The sequence below is a fragment of the Tamandua tetradactyla genome, chromosome 9 (assembly GCF_023851605.1).
Source record: "Tamandua tetradactyla isolate mTamTet1 chromosome 9, mTamTet1.pri, whole genome shotgun sequence".
Taxonomy (NCBI): Eukaryota; Metazoa; Chordata; class Mammalia; order Pilosa; family Myrmecophagidae; genus Tamandua; species Tamandua tetradactyla.
In genome coordinates this window covers 15353036-15373873 of record NC_135335.1, presented here as the reverse complement: position 1 = coordinate 15373873, position 20838 = coordinate 15353036, and the positions used below count along the sequence as shown (strand labels likewise).

The window sequence follows — 20838 nt, the reverse complement described above, 5'->3', positions numbered from 1 at the left end:
ATCAATCATGTTCACCTTCAATATGGTAATATTACCTATAGACCCATTAATGAGCTGCCTTCACTTCTATCCATTCCCTTACATTTACTAACCTTCACTTCTATCCATTCCCTCACCCTTTAACTAACCATTCACCCATTTCTATCATCCATAAATCTCTATGTGCCCTATATTGTGTGTTATAAGCCTCTGAGTTTATAGGTCATAATAACAAAAGCATACAGTATCTGTCATTTTGTGTCTGGCTTCTTTCACTCAACATTATGCCCTCAGCGTTCATCCATGTTGTCATATGCTTCAGGACGTCATTTCTTCTTTACTGCTGCATGATATTCCATCATATGTATATACCTCATTTTGTTTATCCACTCATCTATTGATGGGCATTTGGATTCTTCCCATCTTTGGGCAATTGTGAATAATGCTGCTATGAACATGGGTGTGCAAATGTCTGTTTATGTTACTGCTTTCTGCTCTTCTGGGTATATACTGAGTAGTGGTATTGCCATTTCATAGGGCAACTTAATATTTAGTTTCCTAAGGAACTGCCGAACTGTCTTCTATAGCGGCTATACCATTATACATTCCCACCAGCAATGCATAAGTGTCCCAATTTCTCCCCATCCTCTCCAACACTTGTAGTTTCCTGCTTAATAGCAGCCATTCTTAAAGGTGTGAGGTGGTATCCAATTGTGCTCTCGATCTGCATTTCCCTTGTAGCTAGTGAGAATGAGTGTCTCTTCATGGGCCATCTGTATTTGCTCTTTGGAAAAATGTCTATTCATGTCTTTAGCCCATTTTAGAATTGGGTTGTTTGTTCTTTTGTTGTTGAATTGTATGTTTTCTTTATGTTTACAGGATATCAAACCTTTATCTATATTTGATTTCCAAATATCTTCTCTCATTGAGGCTCCCTCTTTGTCTGTTTTTTGACAGTCTTTTGAGGCACAAAAACATTTGATTTTGAGGAATTCCCATTTATCTATTTTTTCTTTTGTTGCTTGTGCTTTGAATGTAAAGATTAGGAAGCAACCTCCTATTACTAGTACTTGAAGATGATTCCCCATATTTCCTTCTAGGAGTTTTATGGGATTGGTTCTTATATTTAGATCTTTGATCCACTCTGGATTAATTTTTCTATGGGCTGTAAGCCAAGGGTCCTTTTTCATTCTTTTGGCTTATGATGTCCCATACTCCTGTGCTCGTTTATTGAAAAGACTGTTTTGTCCCAGTTCAGTGAATTTGGGGGCCTCGTCAAAGATCAGTTGACCATAGATTTGGTGATATATTTCCACACTTGCAATTTGATTTCATTGATCAATATTTCTACCCTTGTGCCAGTACCATGCTATTTTGCCTACTGTGGCTTTATAATAAGCTTTAAAATCAGGAAATACTAATCCTCCCACTTCATTTATCTTTTTTAGGATATTTTTAACTATTCCGGGTTCCTTTCCTTTCCAAATGAATTTGGTAATTACCTTTTTCCAAGTCTTCAATTGATTGGTATTGCATTCGATTTGTAGATCAATTTGGGTAGAATTGATGTCTTAACTACATTTAACCTTCCTATCCATGAGCGGGGAATGTCTTTCCACTTATTTAGATCTTCTTTGATTTATGTTAGTAATGTTATGTTGTTTTCTGTGTACAGGTCCTGTACATCCCTGGTTCATTCCTAGATACTTGATTCTTTTAGTTGGTATTTTGAACAGAATTTTTTCCTTAATTGTCTCCTTGTTTGATCATTGTGCATAGAAACATTATTGTTTTTGCAAATTAATCTTTTATATCCTGCCATTTTGCTGAATTTATTAGCTCAAGAAGCTTTGTCAAGTATAGTATCATGTCATCTGTAAATAATGAAAGTTTTATCCTTTTCGATTTGGATGCCTTTTAGTTCTTTGTCCTGCCTGATTGCTCACTCTAGAACTTCTGGTACAATGTTGAATAATAGTGATGACGGGACATCCTTGTTTCATTCCTGATTTTAGGGGAAGGGTTTCAGGTTCTCACCATTGAGTATGATGCTGGCTATGAGTTTTTCATATTTGCCCTTTATCATATTGAGGAAGTAACCTTGGTGTTTTTATCAAAAAAGGATGTTGAATTTTGTTAAATGCTTTCACACCATCAATTGAAATGATCATGTTATTTTTCTCTCACATTTTGTTTATGTGCTGTATTATGTTGATTGATTTTATGTTGAACCACCCTTGCATTTCTGGTATAAGCCCCACTTGGTTGTGGTGTATAATTCTTTTAATGTGTCATTGGATTCGATTTTCTAGTGTTTTGTTGAGAATTTTTACATCAATATTCATTAGAGAGATTGACTTGTAGTTTTCCTTTCTTGTAGCATCTTTACCTGGTTTTAGTATTAGAGTAATGGTAGCTTCATAGAATGAGTTAGGTAGTATTCCTTTTTCTTCAAGTTTTTGGAAGAATTTGAGTAGTAATTTTTTTTTTTAATTTTAATTTTTTTCTTTAAATAGGACAACAAAGAAACACAAACATTCTTAACATATGATCATTCCATTCTACATATATAAGCAGTAATTCACAGTATCATCACATAGTTCCATATTCATCATCATCGTCATCATTTCTTAGAACGTTTCCATCAATTCAGAAAAAGAAATAAAAAGACAACAGAAAAAAATTCATATATACCATACCCCTTACCCCTCCCCTTCACCAATTACCAGCATTTCAATCCACTAAATTTATTTTAACATTTGTTCCTCCTATTATTTATTTATTTTTAGTGCATGTGTTCTACTCGCTTGTCGATAAGGTAGATAAAAGGAGCATCAGACACAAGGCTCTCAGAACCACACAGTCACACTGCGACAGCCATATCATCATACAATTATCTTCAAGAAACATGGCTACTGGAACACACCTCTACATTTTCAGGCAGTTCCCTCCAGCCTCTCCATTACATCTTGACTAACAAGGTGATATCTATTTAATGCATAAGAATAACTTCCAGGATAACCTCTCGACTCTGGAATCTCTCAGCCACTGACACTTTATTTTGTCTTATTTCACACTTCCCCCTTTTAGTCGAGAAGATTTTCTCAGTCCCTTAGTGCTGAGTTTCAGCTCATTCTAGGATTTCTGTCCCACATTGCCAGGAAGGTCCACACCCCTGGGAGTCATGTCCCATGTAGAGAGGGGGAGGGCAGTGAGTTTGCTTGCTGTGTCAGCCGAAAGAGAGAGGCCACATCTGAGCAACAGAAGAGATTCTCTTGGGGGTGACTGTTAGGCCTAATTTTAAGTAGGCTTGGCCTATCTTTTGCAGAATTAAGTTTCATGTGAACAAACCCCAAGATCAGAGGCTCAGCCTATTGCTTTGGCTATCCCCACTGCCTCTGAGAGTATCAAGAATTCTCCACTTGTGAAATGTACAATGTACAAATTTTAAAAATGTTTTTGCATGAGAAAGAACAAAGGAATGTCATTATTGCAGGGTATTGAAAATAGATGGTAATTAATATTTTAAAATGTCACCTCATGTGTGAGACTAAAGCAAAAAATGTTTATTTGTTACAAAATTTATATTTTGACTAGTGCATTTCCTAATATAACTTATGTAGATAATTTGATTGAATGCCCTAAGTACTTGGAATCTCAGGTAGGACATGAGATTTTGTTGGTTTGTCCAGAGTGATGCCCCAATGAATCCCAGAGTGACTCGATCAGTGAGTGGAAAAGTATTTGCAAAGCCCCCTTCGGGGAATGGTGAGAACGGGGAGAAATGCAACTTCCCCAAGTTGAATTCTTTTTTTTTTTTTTTTTTTTAAACATTTTTTTATTTTAATATTTTTTGTTTGTTTGTTTGTTTGTTTGTTACATGGGCTGGGGCCGGGAATCAAACCGGGGTCCTCCGGCATGGCAGGCAAGCACTCTTGCCCGCTGAGCCACCGCGGCCCGCCCCCCAAGTTGAATTCTTGATATTCTCACAAGCAGTGTGGACAACCAAAGCTATAGGCTCAGCCCCCAGTCTTGGAGTTTGTTCATATGAAACTTTACCGCACAAAGTATAGGTCAAGTCTACTTAAAATTTAGGCCTAAGAGTCACCCCCAAGAGAGTCTTTTGTTGCTCAGATGTGACCTCTCTCTCTAGCCAACACAACAAGCAATCTCACCAACCTCCCCCTGTCTACGTGGAACATGACTCCCAGGGGTGTGGACCTTCCTGGCAATGTGGGACAGAAATCCTAAGATGAGCTGAGACTCAGCATCAAGGGATTGAGAGAACCTTCTTGACCAAAAGGGGAAAGAGTGAAATGAAACAAAGTGTCAATGGCTGAGAGATTCCAAACAGAGTCGAGGGGTTATCCTGGAGGTTATTCTTACGCATTAAGTAGATATCACCTTGTTGTTCAAGATGTAGTAGAGAGGCTGGAGGGAACTGCCTGAAAATGTAGAGCTGTGTTCCAGTAGCCATGTTTCTTGATGATGATTGAACAATGATATAGCTTTCACAGTGTGACTCTGTGATTGTGAAAACTTTGTGTCTGATGCTCCCTTTATCTACCATGTCAACAGAGGAGTAGAACATACAGAATAAAAATAAATAATGGGGGAACAAATGTTAAAATAAATTTAGTTTGAAATGCTAGTGATAAATGAAAGCGAGGGGTAAGGGGTATGGTATGTATAATCTTTTTGTTTTCTCTGTTATCGTTCTATTTCTTTTTCTGTTGTCTTTTTATTTCTTTTTCTAAATCGATGCAAATGTTCTAAGAAATGATGAATATGCAACTATGTGATGATATTAAGAATTACTGATTATATATGTAGAATGGAATGATATCTTAATGTTTTATTTGTTTGTTGTTAATTTTTTTTTAATTAATAAAAAAAAAGAATTCCCCACTTACAGGATTTGAATTTTCCCCTTTTTTTCCCCTTTCTCACTCCTTTCTCACTTTGTTAGTTCTTCCTGAAATGTTTGGTAAACTTTCCCTGTGAAGCCACCTGGCCCTCAGGTTTTCTTTGTAGAGAGGTTTTTTGATGACTAATTGATTCTCTTTACTTGTAATTGGTTTGTTGAAGTCTTTTATTTCTTCTAGAGTAAATCTAGGTTGTTTGTGTGGTACTAGGGATTTTCTCTTTGATCTAAGTTGTGTAGTTTGTTGGCATATAATTGTTCATAGTATCCTTTTATGATTTGTTTTATTTCCTCAGGTCCATAGTAATGACCCCCATCTCATTTTTTTGTTTTATTTGCATCATCTCTTTTTTTTCTTTATCAGCCTAGCTCGGGGTCCATTGACTTTCTCAAAGAACCAACTTCCAGTTTTATTGAATCTTTCTATTGTTCTTTTGTTCTCCAATTAGTTTTATTCTGCTTTAATCTTTGCTATTTCTCTTGTTCTATTTACTTTGGGATTAGTTTGCTGTTCTTTCTGTAGTTCTCCAGGTGAGCCATTAAATCCTTGTTTTTTGTTCTTTCTTCTGTTTTAATATTTAGGGCAATATATTTCCCTGTCAGCAGTGCCTTTGTCGCATCCCTTAAGTTCTAATACGTTGTATTCTTATTTTCATTCGTCTCCAGGTAATTACCGATTTCTGTAACAATTTTTTGAAACCACTGGATGTTTAAGCATACGCTGTTTAATCTTCATATATTTGTGGAAAATTCTGGTTCTTTTGTTGTTATTGATTTCCAGCTTCATTCCATCGTGATCAGAGAAAGTGCTTTGAATTATTCCAGTCTTTTTAGGTTGGTAAAGACCTGTTTTGTGCCCTAGCATATGATCTATCCTGGAGAACGTTACATGAGCACTAAAGAAGAATGTATATCCTGGTGTTTTGAGGTGTAACGATCTATATATATATATGTCTGTTAGGTCTATTCATTTATCAAATCATTTAAGTTCTCTATTTCCTTTTTGATCCTCTGTGTCTGGTTAGTTCTGTCTATAGAGGAGACAGAACACTATTGTTGAAATGTCTGTTGTCCCTTCAGTTTTGCCAGTGTTTACCTCATGTACTTTGGAGCTCCTTGATTGGGAGCATTCACATTTATGATTTTTTGTTGGTGAATTGTCCCTTTTATTAATATGTAGTATCCTTCTTTGTCTCTTATAACTAATTTACATTGAACATTTTCTTTTTATATAAAATTTCTAATATGTGAAAATATAAAGTTAGCTCTTATTGTCATCCTTTTCTATCTGGAAAAACTTATAGGCGTTCCTCATTTGCCAGTTATTTGTTATATTGATTACTGTATCCAGCACTTATGTTTGTTGATATGTGCCTTTTCTCAGACTCTGATAATGCTTACTTAACTGTGCTTCATTTTGAAAAGGTTAAAAGGGAACCATTGACACTTACTGGCTTATAATTTGTATAACATAAAAAGTATATTTCTAGGCAAAATTAGTGAGACTGAGAACAAATCAGTATTTGTCAGTGATTGGGATTGGGGGGAGGAGGATTGACTACAAAGGAGCAATACAAAGGAATTTGGGGGGAGTGATGAAAATTTTCTGTATCTTAATTGTGGTGTTAGAGCCCATTACTCTGCATTTATCAAAACGCAAAGAACTGTACACCAGGGAGAATGAATTTTACTACAGATAAACTAAAAATTAAAATTTAAAAATAATTTGTCAAGATATTTTAGCATCTTAGGTGATTAGTAAAACATTTAAAGTTAATTTCTTTCTTTTTTTGCTTTTTACCATTTCCCCTATTAGGACATGCCTACAGTGTCTGTTTTAGAATATGCCTTGCCTCAGAGGCCTCCACATGGCCCTGAAGATGATCGGGACCTTTCTGAGCGTGCATTACCAAGGCGGTCAACTTCACCTGTCATTGGAAGCCCTCCTGTTAGAGCTGTCCCCATAGGCACCCCACCTAAGCAGATGGCTGTACCCAGCTTCAACCAACAGGTATCTCTCATTAACAGGCACTCAGCCCAGGATATTGGGAATCTGGGCAAAATCATATGGGAAATTGGTGATACTGGGAGGAGGGTGGGAGTTTGGGGTAGGCATTAGTTTAGAAAGAAAACTAGCCAATTAGAGAAGTAAGTATATTTAAGAGACACATTCCCTAATACCCTTTGCTGCTGCTGCTGCTGCCGTCGCCACCTTTTAAGTGGGGGAGGAAAAGGGTAGGTAACCATAGTTAGTGTACATATCCTTTTTAAAGTGTTTTGCTGGCTGCCCAAAAACCTTTCAGAGAGATAACCGAAAGCTGGGGGGAGTGGGAACGCAGCATTGTCCACATCCCTTTTTACCTTTAAGATATCCCTGCTTTCCCTAGAGCCTGTGCAGTCCTGTTCCATAGACTTTCCTCCACCTGAAACCAGCAGCTGAAGGAAGGCCAATTTGGAAGGTATGGGGGGAGGGTGGTGTTGGTATGGCCTAGTTAGGCTCAATATTCTATGAAATGGTGGAGTCACAGTGTATCACAAAAGTGTTGAGCATGGCGGCCATATCACAAAGGGGCTTCAGAATAGGACTTAGTTAATCCTCCAGCTTTCTTATCATTCCTTCTCCCTTATTGCTACCAAAATATTTCCTCTTGGAGAGAATTTGCAAGTCAGAATATCTGCTGGTATCTCCCTCAGATAGCATGGAAGGGTGGGGATAACTGGAGAATTAGCTAAATCTTCCTCAGTTAAAACTGGAACTTTGCTTGATATTTGTGAGAGGAAGTGACAAAAGGTTCCCCATTTGAACCCATAACCATAGCAATTTGCTTAAGGTAGGGCTTTGCATTGAGTTTTGTGTCTCTACCAGTACTTGAGGGGAGGGAGTGTAGGTGGACTAGAAGCTGACTTCATTGAATGTAGTTGCATATATGTTTGCCCTGACAGATTCTGTGTCCGAAGCCTGTCCATGTTCGGCCGCCAATGCCACCGCGTTATCCTGCTCCCTATGGTGAGAGGATGTCTCCAAACCAGCTCTGTAGTGTCCCAGTAAGTCACTTCACAATTTAATGGAAGAGGCAATATGTACTTTCTGTCACTTCCAGGATGTTTACATACATCTTGTAAATTGTGCATATTTTTTTTTAAGTCTCCGTACTTAAATTTATAGATCTAGTGTTCCCCATGTCCAGAGGACCTGGACCATCATACACAATTGTTTCTTTCTTTTTTTACACAGTTGTCTCTTACTGCAACTATTTTATTTTTTTTGGGGGGGGGGGGCGGTTTCTTTATTTAATCTAAGGTGACTTTTATGTAACTGTAAAAAAAGAAAGAAACAATTGTGTGACATAAAAGTTTGAAAGTAAATAGAGGAGTTAACATGATTTTTTAAAGACAGTTTTTTTTAAAGTGAGGAGGCATTATCTGAAACAATAAGGAAGGAGATAGTCAACATACGTATCAATAAGTATATTGGTCTAATAAGACATAGGATCTTTGTCATCTAGGCAGAAATCTCAGATGGTTAAAAACCTTTTATAGCATCTCACTAAGAGCAAACAAATAATCCAAGAAAACACTGTTTCCTTAACAGAGTGAAAACCAAATTCTTGTTTTGCATGAAGATATATCTGATAAGAAAACTATTAAAAACCTTATAAAACTGTAAAATCTTAGCTAACCTTAACCACAACCAATAAAATTCACTTCCAACAAGGCTTCTACAACTTTCTATATCCATCCATTTTTCCTACATATTCCTGTTTTTCATTCTGCAGTGATCAGTAAATTTTACTTTAGGGGGAGAAGTACTCTCTTTTTCCTTAACAAAAGCACTTCCTGTATACTTTACATATTTAAATTACCAAAAAAGATCTTAAAATCAATCTTCAGGCCAACATCCTACGAAATACAATTCTTTTTTTTCTTTTTTGTAAAATATAACATATCTATAAAAGCAATAAATTTCAAAGCACATCACAACAGTTAGTTGTAGAACAGATTTCAGAGTTTGGTATGGGTTATAGTTTGCAACTTTTTCGTGTTTTTAAAAATCTAAGCATTAGTGTGATCATCTGGTCATCTGCTATTTCAGTCTCTCATTTTCCTGCTTGCTTTTTTCATGCTACATGACCAGAGTGCTTCTTAATTTCTAGCATTACTTTTTGTTATATTCCCTCAGTGGAGAGCTTCACTGTCTACAATTTAAGAGGAGTTCTTATATTCAAGTTTATTTTGTATATCTACTGAGTTCTCTTATTATATTGATTTACCTGTTTGATAGTCTGAATATGGTTTTTTTCTTTTTTTTTTCCTTTTTCTTAGAATTCTTCTTTGCTGGGTCACCCTTTCCCTCCTAGTGTTCCTCCTGTTCTCAGCCCTCTCCAGAGAGCACAGCTTCTTGGAGGAGCCCAGGTAAGGCCTTGATTATCTGTCTGTAAAGAGCCTCCTATTTTCTTAACAATCATTAGACAACATGTGCTTTTTTGCTGTTAATCAGTCACTGCTGCTACTTTCATTTTCTTCCTTTACTTTTTTCAAACATAGTTATTTTTGTAAGCAGTATTCACTTTTCTGTGGATAAAAACAGAGGACTTGCTGATTAACTAAATCTTGTCCCTCTTTGTAGTTACAGCCTGGACGGATGTCTCCCAGCCAGTTTGCACGGGTACCTGGATTTGTCGGTAGTCCACTTGCTACCATGAATCCCAAGTTGCTGCAAGGGCGAGTCGGACAGATGCTTCCCCCAGCACCAGGCTTCCGTGCCTTCTTCAGTGCTCCACACCCTACTACACCACCCCCTCCACAGCAGCACCCTTCTGGCCCAGGACCTCACCTGCAAAACCTAAGGTATACAAAACCAGCACCACTATTTCATCCATTCAGTTAAGTTTGTCAATTGTTGACTTTTAGTTTTATCATACGGAAGTCTTTTTGTATTTGAAAGTGTTACTGGATCTTTAAGTTGCTGCCAAACATGGAAATATTTGACAGATTCCAGGCTTCCTTATGAATAACATTTTCATTGAGTCACATGTTTTCTATATATGTTCACATGTTATAAATTAATTGCCTCTTGTTTTTTCCAAAGTTAGTTCTCATTTCATTTCATTTTACAAAAACATATACTGTATATCTATAAATCTTGCTTATCATTTAACAAGAATTGCCAAGGAACAGGAGATATAAAATGCTGAGAAGGCAGATAATCTCAGTACCAACTGGGTTGCTTGCTTCTATTCTCTGGTTTTATAAGAAGATGGATCAAGTTCTTCATCAGCAAGATTATGTTTTATTACATATCGTATATTTTCTGTGTCATTCCCAAATAATTGAAACTGAGCACATTGAATCTATTTAGAGGCTTCTGTTAAATAGTGTAATAATTTCAGTTCATGTGTCAAGTTGTCTAGGTTATGGTGTCCAGTTTTTTGGTCAAGCAAGCACTGGCCTGATTGTTACTATAAGTAAGTCTTACATGAAAAACCCGTTCTAACTTTCTAATCTCTAAGCATTTGGATCCCCACATCTACATTATACCAAGGCAGTTGGGGCATTTCACCTTCAGGTAGCATAAGCCAGTTTTTGATCCATGCTTTAGCCCACAACCTGAACAAACTGTTAGAACCTTTTCTGATTCTGCAACCTATAATATTGAATTCAAAGTCTCTGCTTATTGAACCCCTATCAGTTCAGCTGATCCAACTTTATGCTCTTTCAACCATTATCCCACACCCCTAATATCCATTCCCACACATACTCCAGATGCAGATTTGCCTACTCTGCATACAATACTTCAGCCAAAACTGTGATCCATGAACTTAAAGAATGCCTTATATACTATTATAGTATTCATACAGCATTGGTCCTGATCAGGGAACCAACTTCATGACAAATGAAGTGCAGGAATGGGTACATGCACATAGAATTCACTGGTCATACCATGTTTACCATCATCCTGAAACAGCGGATTGATAGAATGATAGAATGGCCTTTTGAAGACTCAGTTATGATACCAGCTGGATGGCAGTACTTTGCAGGGCTGAGACAATGCCTCCAGGTAGCTGTATCAGCTTCTCTCTAAATCAGCTTCCACTCTATGGTGCTGTTACTTCTATAACCAGGTTTCATAGATTCAGCAATAAAGGGGTAGAAATGGAAGTGGTACCACTCACTGGCACTCCTAGTGAGCCCCTAAAAAAGGTTTTGCTTCCTATCCTTGCACCCTTAAGCTCTCCCGGTCTACGTGACTTACTTCAAAAAGGAGGACCGCTTCCACCAGGAGACAACCATTCCATTGAACTGGAAGTTCATACTGCCACCTGACCACTTTGGGCTCCTCATGTCTCTGAATCAACAGGAAAAGAGAGGAATTACTATACGGGCTGGGGAGTTTGATCCTAATAATTGAGGGAAAACAGGACTATTATTACACAATGGACATAAAGAAGAGTTTGCCTGGAATCCTTAGTGTCTCTTGGTACTGACATGTGCTGTGATTAAAATCAGTGGGAAGCTGCAACATCCCAGTCCAGTTAAGACTACCAGTGGCCCAAACACTTCAGGAGTGAAAGTTTGGGCCCCCCCACCAGGCAGAGAGCCATGACCAGCTGAGGTGCTTGCTGAGAGTAAAGAGACTATGGAATGGATAGTGAAAGAAGGTGGTGATAAATACAAGTTATGACCACATGACCAGTTACAGAAACGAGGACTGTAATGGTTATGAATATGTCTTCCTTGTTTTGTTATGAATGTGTTGGTATATACACATAAAGAAAATATCTTTGTGTTCTTCCCTGTCTTACCCTCTTAGCATATAACATAAATTGTATTAACTTTATATCATAGTATTTAAATGATAGGTTATCAGGTTTAATAGTGAATATTAGCCAAGGACTTACACCTTCTTCTGGGAAAAAAAGAGTGAGTGTATTTCCAGTTGTATGCAAGACAGTTGAGTATTGTTGGGCAAAAATATGACTGTTGTTCTTACTTAGAGATTAATTATGGTTTAAGGAGATGTGTATGGATGCCAAATTGACAAGGGATGAACTCTGATGGTTAAGTTCATGTGTCAACTTGACTAGGTTATCATATTCAGTTGTTTGTTTAAGCAAGCACTGGCTTGATTGTCAACTGTGAGGATATTTCGTGTATTTAAATTATCAGTAAATTGATTGCATCTATGACTGATAAGATCTACAATCAACTAACAGGGAAGCTTCAACAATGAGATATGTGTCCATCCAATCATTTGAAGACCTTAAAAAAACTGATAATGTTTTCAGCAATTAGAAGGAAGAATTTCCATCTCTGCTTCAGCCAGCCAGCTTCTCCTAGGGAATTCATCAAAAACTTTCATTGGAGTTCCTAGCTTGTGATCTCCCCTGTGGAATTTGGACTTGCCTGTCCCCACAGTTGTGTCTCATAATATTTACTATATATATCCTGTCATTTCTGTTTACTTGGAGAACTCTGACTAATATAAATTGTTAGGAGCAAAAAGAAAACAAGTTACACTTCTTTTTTCATATTATGTGAATATAGATATGGTTTATGTTTTATTGCTAATTCATTCAGAGTTGATGTTCATACTCTAAAGAGTTGAGAATTGACCTTTGTAGAAGACATGTAAAAATGTGACTGTCTTTTGCTTTAGAGCCAGGTCCCTTAGGTGAGCCTATATGAATTTGACATGTACTGTCAACATGAAAAATTTCAGATCATTAAGACCCTTTTTTTCCTTAGATCTCAGGCCTCGATGTTTAGACCAGACACAACCCACCTTCACCCACAGCACCGTCGACTCTTGCATCAGAGACAGCAACAGAATAGAAAGTAAGTACTCATTACTTCTTTGTGGTTTCTTAATTCAACTTTTAATGTTGCCAGTTTAACAGGGTGCACTGATTTTTTCTTACTTTATTAGTAAATTTAATTAGTAGGAAGCTATTTTGCTAGTAAAGTCAAATCATAACTAGCATTTTTTCACTAACTTTAAATGATAAGATTTTATCAGCAAGTTTCCAAACTACTATAATTATGTAGATCATAAGTCTGAATTAAAATTTAGATCTGATTTGTATTTTGAGTTAACATTTTATAATTAATCCTTACCAGATTCTTACCATACGCTTAACTGCCTTTTGTTTATTACCATTTCACTTTAGAGGCAGTTTTGAAATGTGACTAACCTTGCGTTTGTGAAGCCAGTGATCATTCTTTTTTTTCACTTGTAATTACTTAATCCTCATCAGAAGATGTATTACATATTATTTATACACACACGCAATTTATTGCTAATTCACTTAGAATTGATGATCATACCCTTAAGAGTTGCGAATATATATATCCCAGGTGTATACCAAGCACTTTGATAGGTTTTAGGATAAAAAGAACAAGACAGATAAAGCCCCTGCTTTCATGCAGGTTATATTTTATGGCCACTTATCTGTATACAATAAGGAAACTAAACATAGCTGTAGATTTCTTCATCCTTTCTTTGGTTCTGTAAGTATTATTCCTTTGCACTTTCAGAGATGCTCCAGGAGGGAAAAGGAAGGTGGTATAGATTTGTAAACAAGACATAGAAAATACCAAATCATTAAGGAAAAGATTAATATATTGACTGTATTAAAACACTAAGCTGCTTTTTTTGCTTTCTCTGCTTTGTATATGTGTTATATAATAAAAAAGTTTCAAAAAGATTGTTACTCTGATATCTAATAAACTACCCCAAAATTGTAATAAATAAAGAAATAAAATATTAAGCTTCTACATAAGAAGACAGCATACACAAACAGGAATTCCGAATAGAGGTAGCCCAAGTGGCTTATAAACCTGAAAAGATATTCAAGCTCACTTGTAATCAGAAAAAATGCAGATTACAATGAGATAACCATTTTATACTATCAGATAGGAAAACTTGAAGTGTCTCAATACTGCCATTGTTGGCATGAATGGAGTATATAGGCTCTTGAGAGATAATCTGGCAATATATAGTAAGGTTGAAAATGATATACTGCATCCTAGCAATTCAATTTTTAGGTATATACCCGGGTAAATTATCAACATGGATAAATATGAAGCACATGTTGAGTGAAAAAAAGCAAGGAACAGAATTATATGTGTAGGATCATTGATGTAAAATTCACAGGCATACAAAATAGTACTGTATAATATTTAAAGATACACACAAGTAATTAAAGTATAAAAACATTTCAGGGAGGATACATACCAGAGACAGAATATTGATTCTCTTAGGAAGAAAGGGAAACAGGAAATGAATGCTGGGGTAAAAGAGGACCTTCAACTGCAAATGTAACACACTCTTATTGTAGTACTGCTTTTTTAAATATCTGAGTTAAATTTGACCAAAACTTTTTTTTTTCATTAAATCTAGGTGGTAGATAAATGGATCTTTATTATAGTATTTGATGGACTTTTTTCTGTGTTTGAAATATTTCATGATTTTCAGTGTTAAAAAATATATAGCCTCTAGAGTCGAATTCATCTCTGTTCAGCTCTCTTACACTGCCCCCAGGTGTACAGCTCTAGACAAGTTATTTGATCTCCTTTGGCCTCCTCAGTCTTTTATCTTCAGGGGAGAAAATAAAACTACCTACCTCATAGGGCAATTGTAAGGCATATACGAATGTTCATAAATGAAGGTACTTATCATGTTATAGGAATTAAAATCTTTCTTTGATCTCCTTAATTACATATTGTTTAGCTCTTCTTAAATTTTGTTGAGATTTGATTCTTCTTCACTCCTTTTATAACAAGAGCAAAAGGAAATGGTTTTTTTTGTTTGTTTAGCCCTGGTTTACTCCTGTTTTGTTATAAGGCATAATTAATTAACATAATCACTTGGAGTGAATGTGGCACATTTATTTTTCAGTCAGCATCGTAATCTTAATGGGGCAGGAGATAGAGGAGGTCACAGGAGCAGTCATCAAGATCATCTCCGCAAGGATCCATATGCCAATCTCATGTTGCAGCGAGAAAAGGATTGGGTCTCTAAAATCCAGATGATGCAACTGCAAAGCACTGATCCCTATCTGGATGATTTTTATTACCAGGTAAATGCTGTATGCTAGTTTTGAGGCTAACACTTGAGCCCCTTGCTCTGCTGAAGGCAGTCATTTGCATATTGGTAGAATGTTCTTTTGAGGTAGTAGTGGATAAGAACTGACTAAGCAGATTCCATCCTCTTTTCAACCTTGTGAGCCTCTCTTATTCACTAAAAGGTTTGCTTATATGCATTTTACTTCTTGTATAAAGAGGCTCTCTATATACTAATGTTATCAGATTGCTTTGACATCCATAATCTGGTTCTTTTAATTAAGAATATTGGCAGTCCACCTGAAACTCAGCATTAGAGCTCTGAAGCTATGAAAGTCAGCAGTACCCCATACAGGAACTGTTTAAAACCTTGAAAAAGGAATCAGACTTTGAGTAGAGACATGAAGAAAACTGATTTGGATAGAACTAACGTAGAGCAGAATACAGGGTAAAGAATGATATTGTCCATATTTTAAAATTGAACTTCTGTGTGAAACCAAAGGGAAAGATGTTTATTTGGTGCAAAATTTATATTTTGGGTAATGCATTACCTAATTTACCTTGTATGGTCAGTTTAGTTGAACACTATAAGTACCTGGAATCTTGAATAGAGCATGAGATTTTGTTGGTTTGTCCAGGTTAATGTGATGCCCCAGTATATTCCAGACTAATTTGGGCAGTGAAGAAAGAGGTATTTGCAAAGTCCCTGTTCTAGTTTGCTAGCTGCGGAAATGCAATATACCAGAAATAGAATGGCTTTTTAAAAGTGGGATTTAATGAGTTGCTAGTTTACAGTTCTTAGGGCAAGAAAATGTCCCAATTAAAGCAAGTCTATAGAAATGTCCAATCTAAGGCATCCAGGGAAAGATACATTGTTTCAAGAAGGCGGATAATGTTCAGGGTTTCTTTCTCAAGTGGAAGGGCAACATGGCGAACACAGTTAGGGTTTCTGTCTCATCTTGAAAGGCACATGGTGAACACGGTCAGGGTTCCTCTCTCATCTGGAAGGGCACGTGGTGAACATGGCGTCATCTGCTAGCTTCTTTTCCTGGCTTCCTGTTTCATGAAACTCCCTTGGAGGCGTTTTCCTTCTCCAAAAGTCGCTGGCTGGTGGACTCTGCATCTCGTGGCTATGTCGTTCTGCTCTCTCTGAATCTCGCATTCTCCAGAATGTTTCCTCTTTATAGGACTCCAATGAACCAATCAAGACCCACCCAAATGGGTGGAGACGTGTTGTCACCTCATCCAGCTTAACAACCACTCTTGACTAAATCACATCATCCAGGGAGATGATCTAATTATGGTTTCAAACTTACAGTATTGAATAGGGATTATTCTACCTTTATGAATAGGGATTATTCTACCTTTATGAAATGGGGTTTTGATTAAAACATGGCTTTTCTGGGGGGCATACTTCTTGAAACCAGCACAGTCCCCTTGGGGACTGGGGAGAAATGAGAAAATATTCAGCTTCCCCATTTGGAGAATTTCTGATATTCTCACAAGCAGTGGGGACACCGAAATCAATTGGCTGAGCCCTCAATTTTGAGGTTCACCCCTATGAAACTTATTCCTGCAAAAGATAGGCTAAGCCAACTTAAAATTAGGCCTAAGGGTCACCCCTACAGAATCTCTTTTGTTGCTCAGATGTGCCCTCTCTCTCTAAGCCAATTTGGCAGGTGAACTAACTATCCTCTCTCCTACAAGGGGCATGACTCCCAGGGATGTCTCACTGGAAACATGGGACATAACTCCCGGAATAAGCCGGGACCTGGCATCAAGGGATTGAGAAAACCTTCTTGACCAAAAGGGGGAAAAGAGAAATGAGACAAAATAAAGTTTCAATGGCTGAGAGATTTCAAACAATCAAGAGGTTATGCGGGAGGTCATTCTTACACATAATATAGATATTTTAGTTTATGGTGTATTGGAGTGGCTGGAGGAAAGAACCTGAAACTGTTGGGGTGTGTTCTAGTAGCCTTGATTGTTGAAGCAGTTGTATAAAGTTATAACATTTATAATGTGACTGTGTGATTGTGAAAACCTTGTGTCTGATGCTCCTTTTACCCAGGGTATGGACAGATGAGTATAAACATATGGATTAAAAAATAAATGAATAATAGGGGGATAAGAAGTAAATTTAATTGGGCAGGTGGAAATACTAGTGGTCAGTGAGAGAAAGGGGTAAGGGGTATGGTATGTATGAATTTTTTTTTTTACTTTTTTTTTTTTATTAATTAAAAAAAATAACTAACACAACATTAGAAATCAATCCATTCTACAAATGCAATCAGTAATTCTTAATATCATCACATAGGTGTATGGTCATCATTTCTCAGTACATATGCATCGATTTAGAGAAAGAAATAGCACAACAGAAAAAGAAATAAAGTGATAACACAGAGAAAACACAAATAAAAATAAAAAGTACAAAAATATATAAGAGAAAGAAAAAAAAACAAAAAAAAACTATAGATCAGATGCAGCTTCATTCAGCGTTCCAACATAATTACATTACAATTAGGCAGTATTGTGCTGACCATTTTTTTTTTTTTTTTTAGACATCATACCATTCTACATATGCAATCAGTAATTCTTAACATCATCACATAGATGCATGATCATCGTTTCTTAGTACATTTGCATCGGTTTAGAAGAACTAGCAGTATAACAGAAAAAAATATAGAATGTTAATATAGAGAAAAAAATAAAAGTAATAATAATAAGAACAAAACAAACAAAACAAAACAAAACAAGAACCTATAGCTCGGATGCAGCTTCGTTCAGTATTTTAACATGATTACTTTACAATTAGGTATTATTGTGCTGTCCATTTTTGAGTTTTTGTATCTAGTCCTATTGCACCGTCTGTATTCCATCAGCTCCAATTACCCATTATCTTACCCTGTTTCTAACTCCTGCTGAACTCTGTTACCAATGACATATTCCAAGTTTATTCTCGAGTGTCGATTCACATCATTGGGACCATACAGTATTTGTCTTTTAGTTATGTATGAATTTTTATTTCTTTTTCTGGAGTGATGCAAATGTTCTAAAAAATGATCATGGTGATGAATACACAACTATGTGGTGATATTGGGAGCCACTGATTGTGCACCATGTATGGAATGTATGTGTGTGAAGATTTGTCAATAAAAATATTTTTAAAAATAAAATAAAGAATATTGGAGGCGGGCCACAGTGGCTCAACAGGTAGAGTTCTCGCCTGCCATACCAGAGACCCAGGTTCGATTCCTGGAGCCTGCCCATGTAAAAGAAAATATATATATATTTTGGCCGTCTAAAGAAAATGCCCTTGTTACTGACTTGATTTGAAGGCTGGGATTTTTTAATAAAGTAAGCTTGTTGCCATCTAACAAAAATTAGGTATCAGTATATTTCCAGATTCAAGTTATGTTGCTGTGGCTGTTTTAAATCAGTTTTTTTAATGGTAAATGCAGCCATGTTCCATGCTAGTGTTACTATTTAAATCATGTTCTCATGTCATAGAATTACTTTGAAAAACTGGAGAAACTGTCAGCTGCTGAAGAAATGCAAGGTGATGGCCCAAAAAAGGAGCGCACCAAGCTCATTACTCCTCAGGTGGCCAAACTGGAGCATGCCTATAAGCCAGGTGAGGTTTTTAACCCCAGTCCATGATAAGAGAAATTTGAGATGCTTCCAATAAGATAAAATTTATATAACTGTGCATATGGGTAGATAAATAGTTTCATCAATGTTCGAAACTGATTTTGCAGGGTATCTTTGTCCTTAATAAATATAAAGATCAGTCTTTGTGTCAGCATGGAATGAATAGTTTGACAGGTTTTACAAATTTGAGATTCCATAATTTTTGTTGTACAAATACATAAGGCACCCCTAAAATATATAAGGGGGAAATACTTTAGATCTGGATGATTATTACAGCAACAAAACAGAGGAAGGCTATGTTGTAATAAAGGATTGCTTTAGATAATGCATAGAATTTTATGATAAATAGCTAGATTGTAGGTAAAGAATAGAGAATGTAATGATCTGTAAAATCTGTCTGCCTGCAGTGTTGAGATTTTTATTTTATTGGAAACTTTTTTGTCCTTGCAGTGCAGTTTGAGGGCTCTTTGGGAAAGCTTACTGTCTCTAGTGTGAATAATCCCCGAAAAATGATTGATGCTGTTGTGACATCTCGGAGTGAGGATGATGTAAGTGTTAGCCAAATTGTATACTTAAGAAAGTCTTGGTCATCACCACTTCTTTTGGACTTGTTGTAAAATGGAATCAGGAATGATAGAGTTATTTGTGGTTTAAACTGGAGCTTCCTAACTGGTATGTCCTGGCATTCTGGTCTTGGCTTTTCCAAGATATATGAGATACTGAGACCCTCATCTCTTCCAAGGCTGAATTCCTTGGACTGGGTAACCCTGGCTGCAAATAGCATCATGTTTACTCCAATTTGCTGTTTAAAAAATTTACCATTTTCTGGTGCTTTAAGATTTCCTATGATATTTTCATTCTATACTACATTATATAATTACATTTTGCTTGTGTATGAATTCAGTTTAATAGTTTCTATGTGGGTTGATTCAGTCATCTCTATGAACTTTGTCCTAATACATGAGTGTTTTAGATTATTATTTAGATTATTAACTTTGAGAAGAGAGTCAGGATTCTCTTCTCAAAGTATTCTGGAAATGAATTTTCAGATACACCCATAGGAAATTATTTTTGACAGTGTAATTAATGAAATAGACTTTTTTGTTTGTTTGTTTTAGGAGACAAAAGAAAAGCAGGTTCGGGACAAGAGAAGAAAAACCCTTGTCATAATTGAGAAAGTAAGTTTTAAGTTGCTATGGTCAGTTTCAAGTAAGGAACCATAAAATGTATGTGTACCCAAGGAATAGAACAGTGAGCAAGCAGTCAGTCAGTGTTCAGTGATTTTAATTAAGTAATATATTCCTGTTTAGTGCCAGAATGGTATACCACAGCATTCTAGAAAGAATTGAGGTGTGTTATCATGAAAAAGACACTGTTCGTAAAGTTCGAAGTAAAAAAGGTCTTTGTCCAGAATGTTCAGTTAATAGCTGTGTGTTTTGATAAGATCACTTTCTAAGCCTAATAAAAGTTTATATTATTGTGGCTAGGATTAATTAAATCACTTAGTCAGTTTACAGATATTTGCTGGACTTAGTTTGATATTGAGAATGATGAAACACTGTATAAACTGATGGTTTGTTATATAACCACAGAGCATAATGGTTAATGAGCACAGACTCTGGAACCAGCCTGCATATCATGTCTCTTCCATTTCTAACTGAATTTGTGCCCTGGGGCAAAGATTTAACTTTTAGCTGTCCTCATTTTCTTCAACTGTAAAAATGGGGTGAAAATAGTTCTTTCTCCATGGGTTAGGGTGAGTATTCAGAATGAGTACATGCAAAGTGCTTAAAATAGTGCCTGGTACCAACTGTGTGATGATACTGTGAGCCAGTGATTGTACACTTCAGATTGTCTATTTGGTATGTGAATATATCTCAATAAAACTGCATTTAAAAAAAATACAGATAATTAAATATATATATATAGTGCCTGGTACCCAGTAAATGTAGCATTACCAGTTTGATAAATATAAGGCACTTTGATAAATATAAGATATTTACTTGTAGCAGTGATACAGATTGTTTTTTTAAATGCACTACCATTGTTGCTGCTGGAAAACTTGAAGCATGTATTCATTTTACTACCACTGCCTTCTGAATTAGAGATCAAGGGAAGACTAAAAATGGTGTTGGAAAAAGTTAGTTTATTATGTTTCTGAATTTAAAAGAGTCCTTTTTTTTCTCTTAACCTTATTGTAGTGAATGTGCACTCTTTTGTCT

The 20838-nt window shown here is 36.3% G+C and overlaps 1 protein-coding gene across 2 annotated transcripts in view; it reads left to right on the top strand.

The window, feature by feature from the left end:
* The window catches only part of PATL1 (PAT1 homolog 1, processing body mRNA decay factor), a 50150-nt gene that overhangs the window by 13021 nt on the left and 16291 nt on the right, over positions 1–20838 (top strand). For both annotated transcript variants that reach the window (XM_077116119.1, XM_077116120.1), the window contains exons 5-13: positions 6720–6914; positions 7847–7948; positions 9227–9316; positions 9531–9751; positions 12650–12739; positions 14802–14982; positions 18476–18599; positions 19067–19164; positions 19735–19794. In XM_077116119.1, coding sequence (XP_076972234.1) covers positions 6720–6914; positions 7847–7948; positions 9227–9316; positions 9531–9751; positions 12650–12739; positions 14802–14982; positions 18476–18599; positions 19067–19164; positions 19735–19794 — 1161 coding nt within the window. The remainder of the gene's footprint in view (positions 1–6719; positions 6915–7846; positions 7949–9226; positions 9317–9530; positions 9752–12649; positions 12740–14801; positions 14983–18475; positions 18600–19066; positions 19165–19734; positions 19795–20838) is intronic.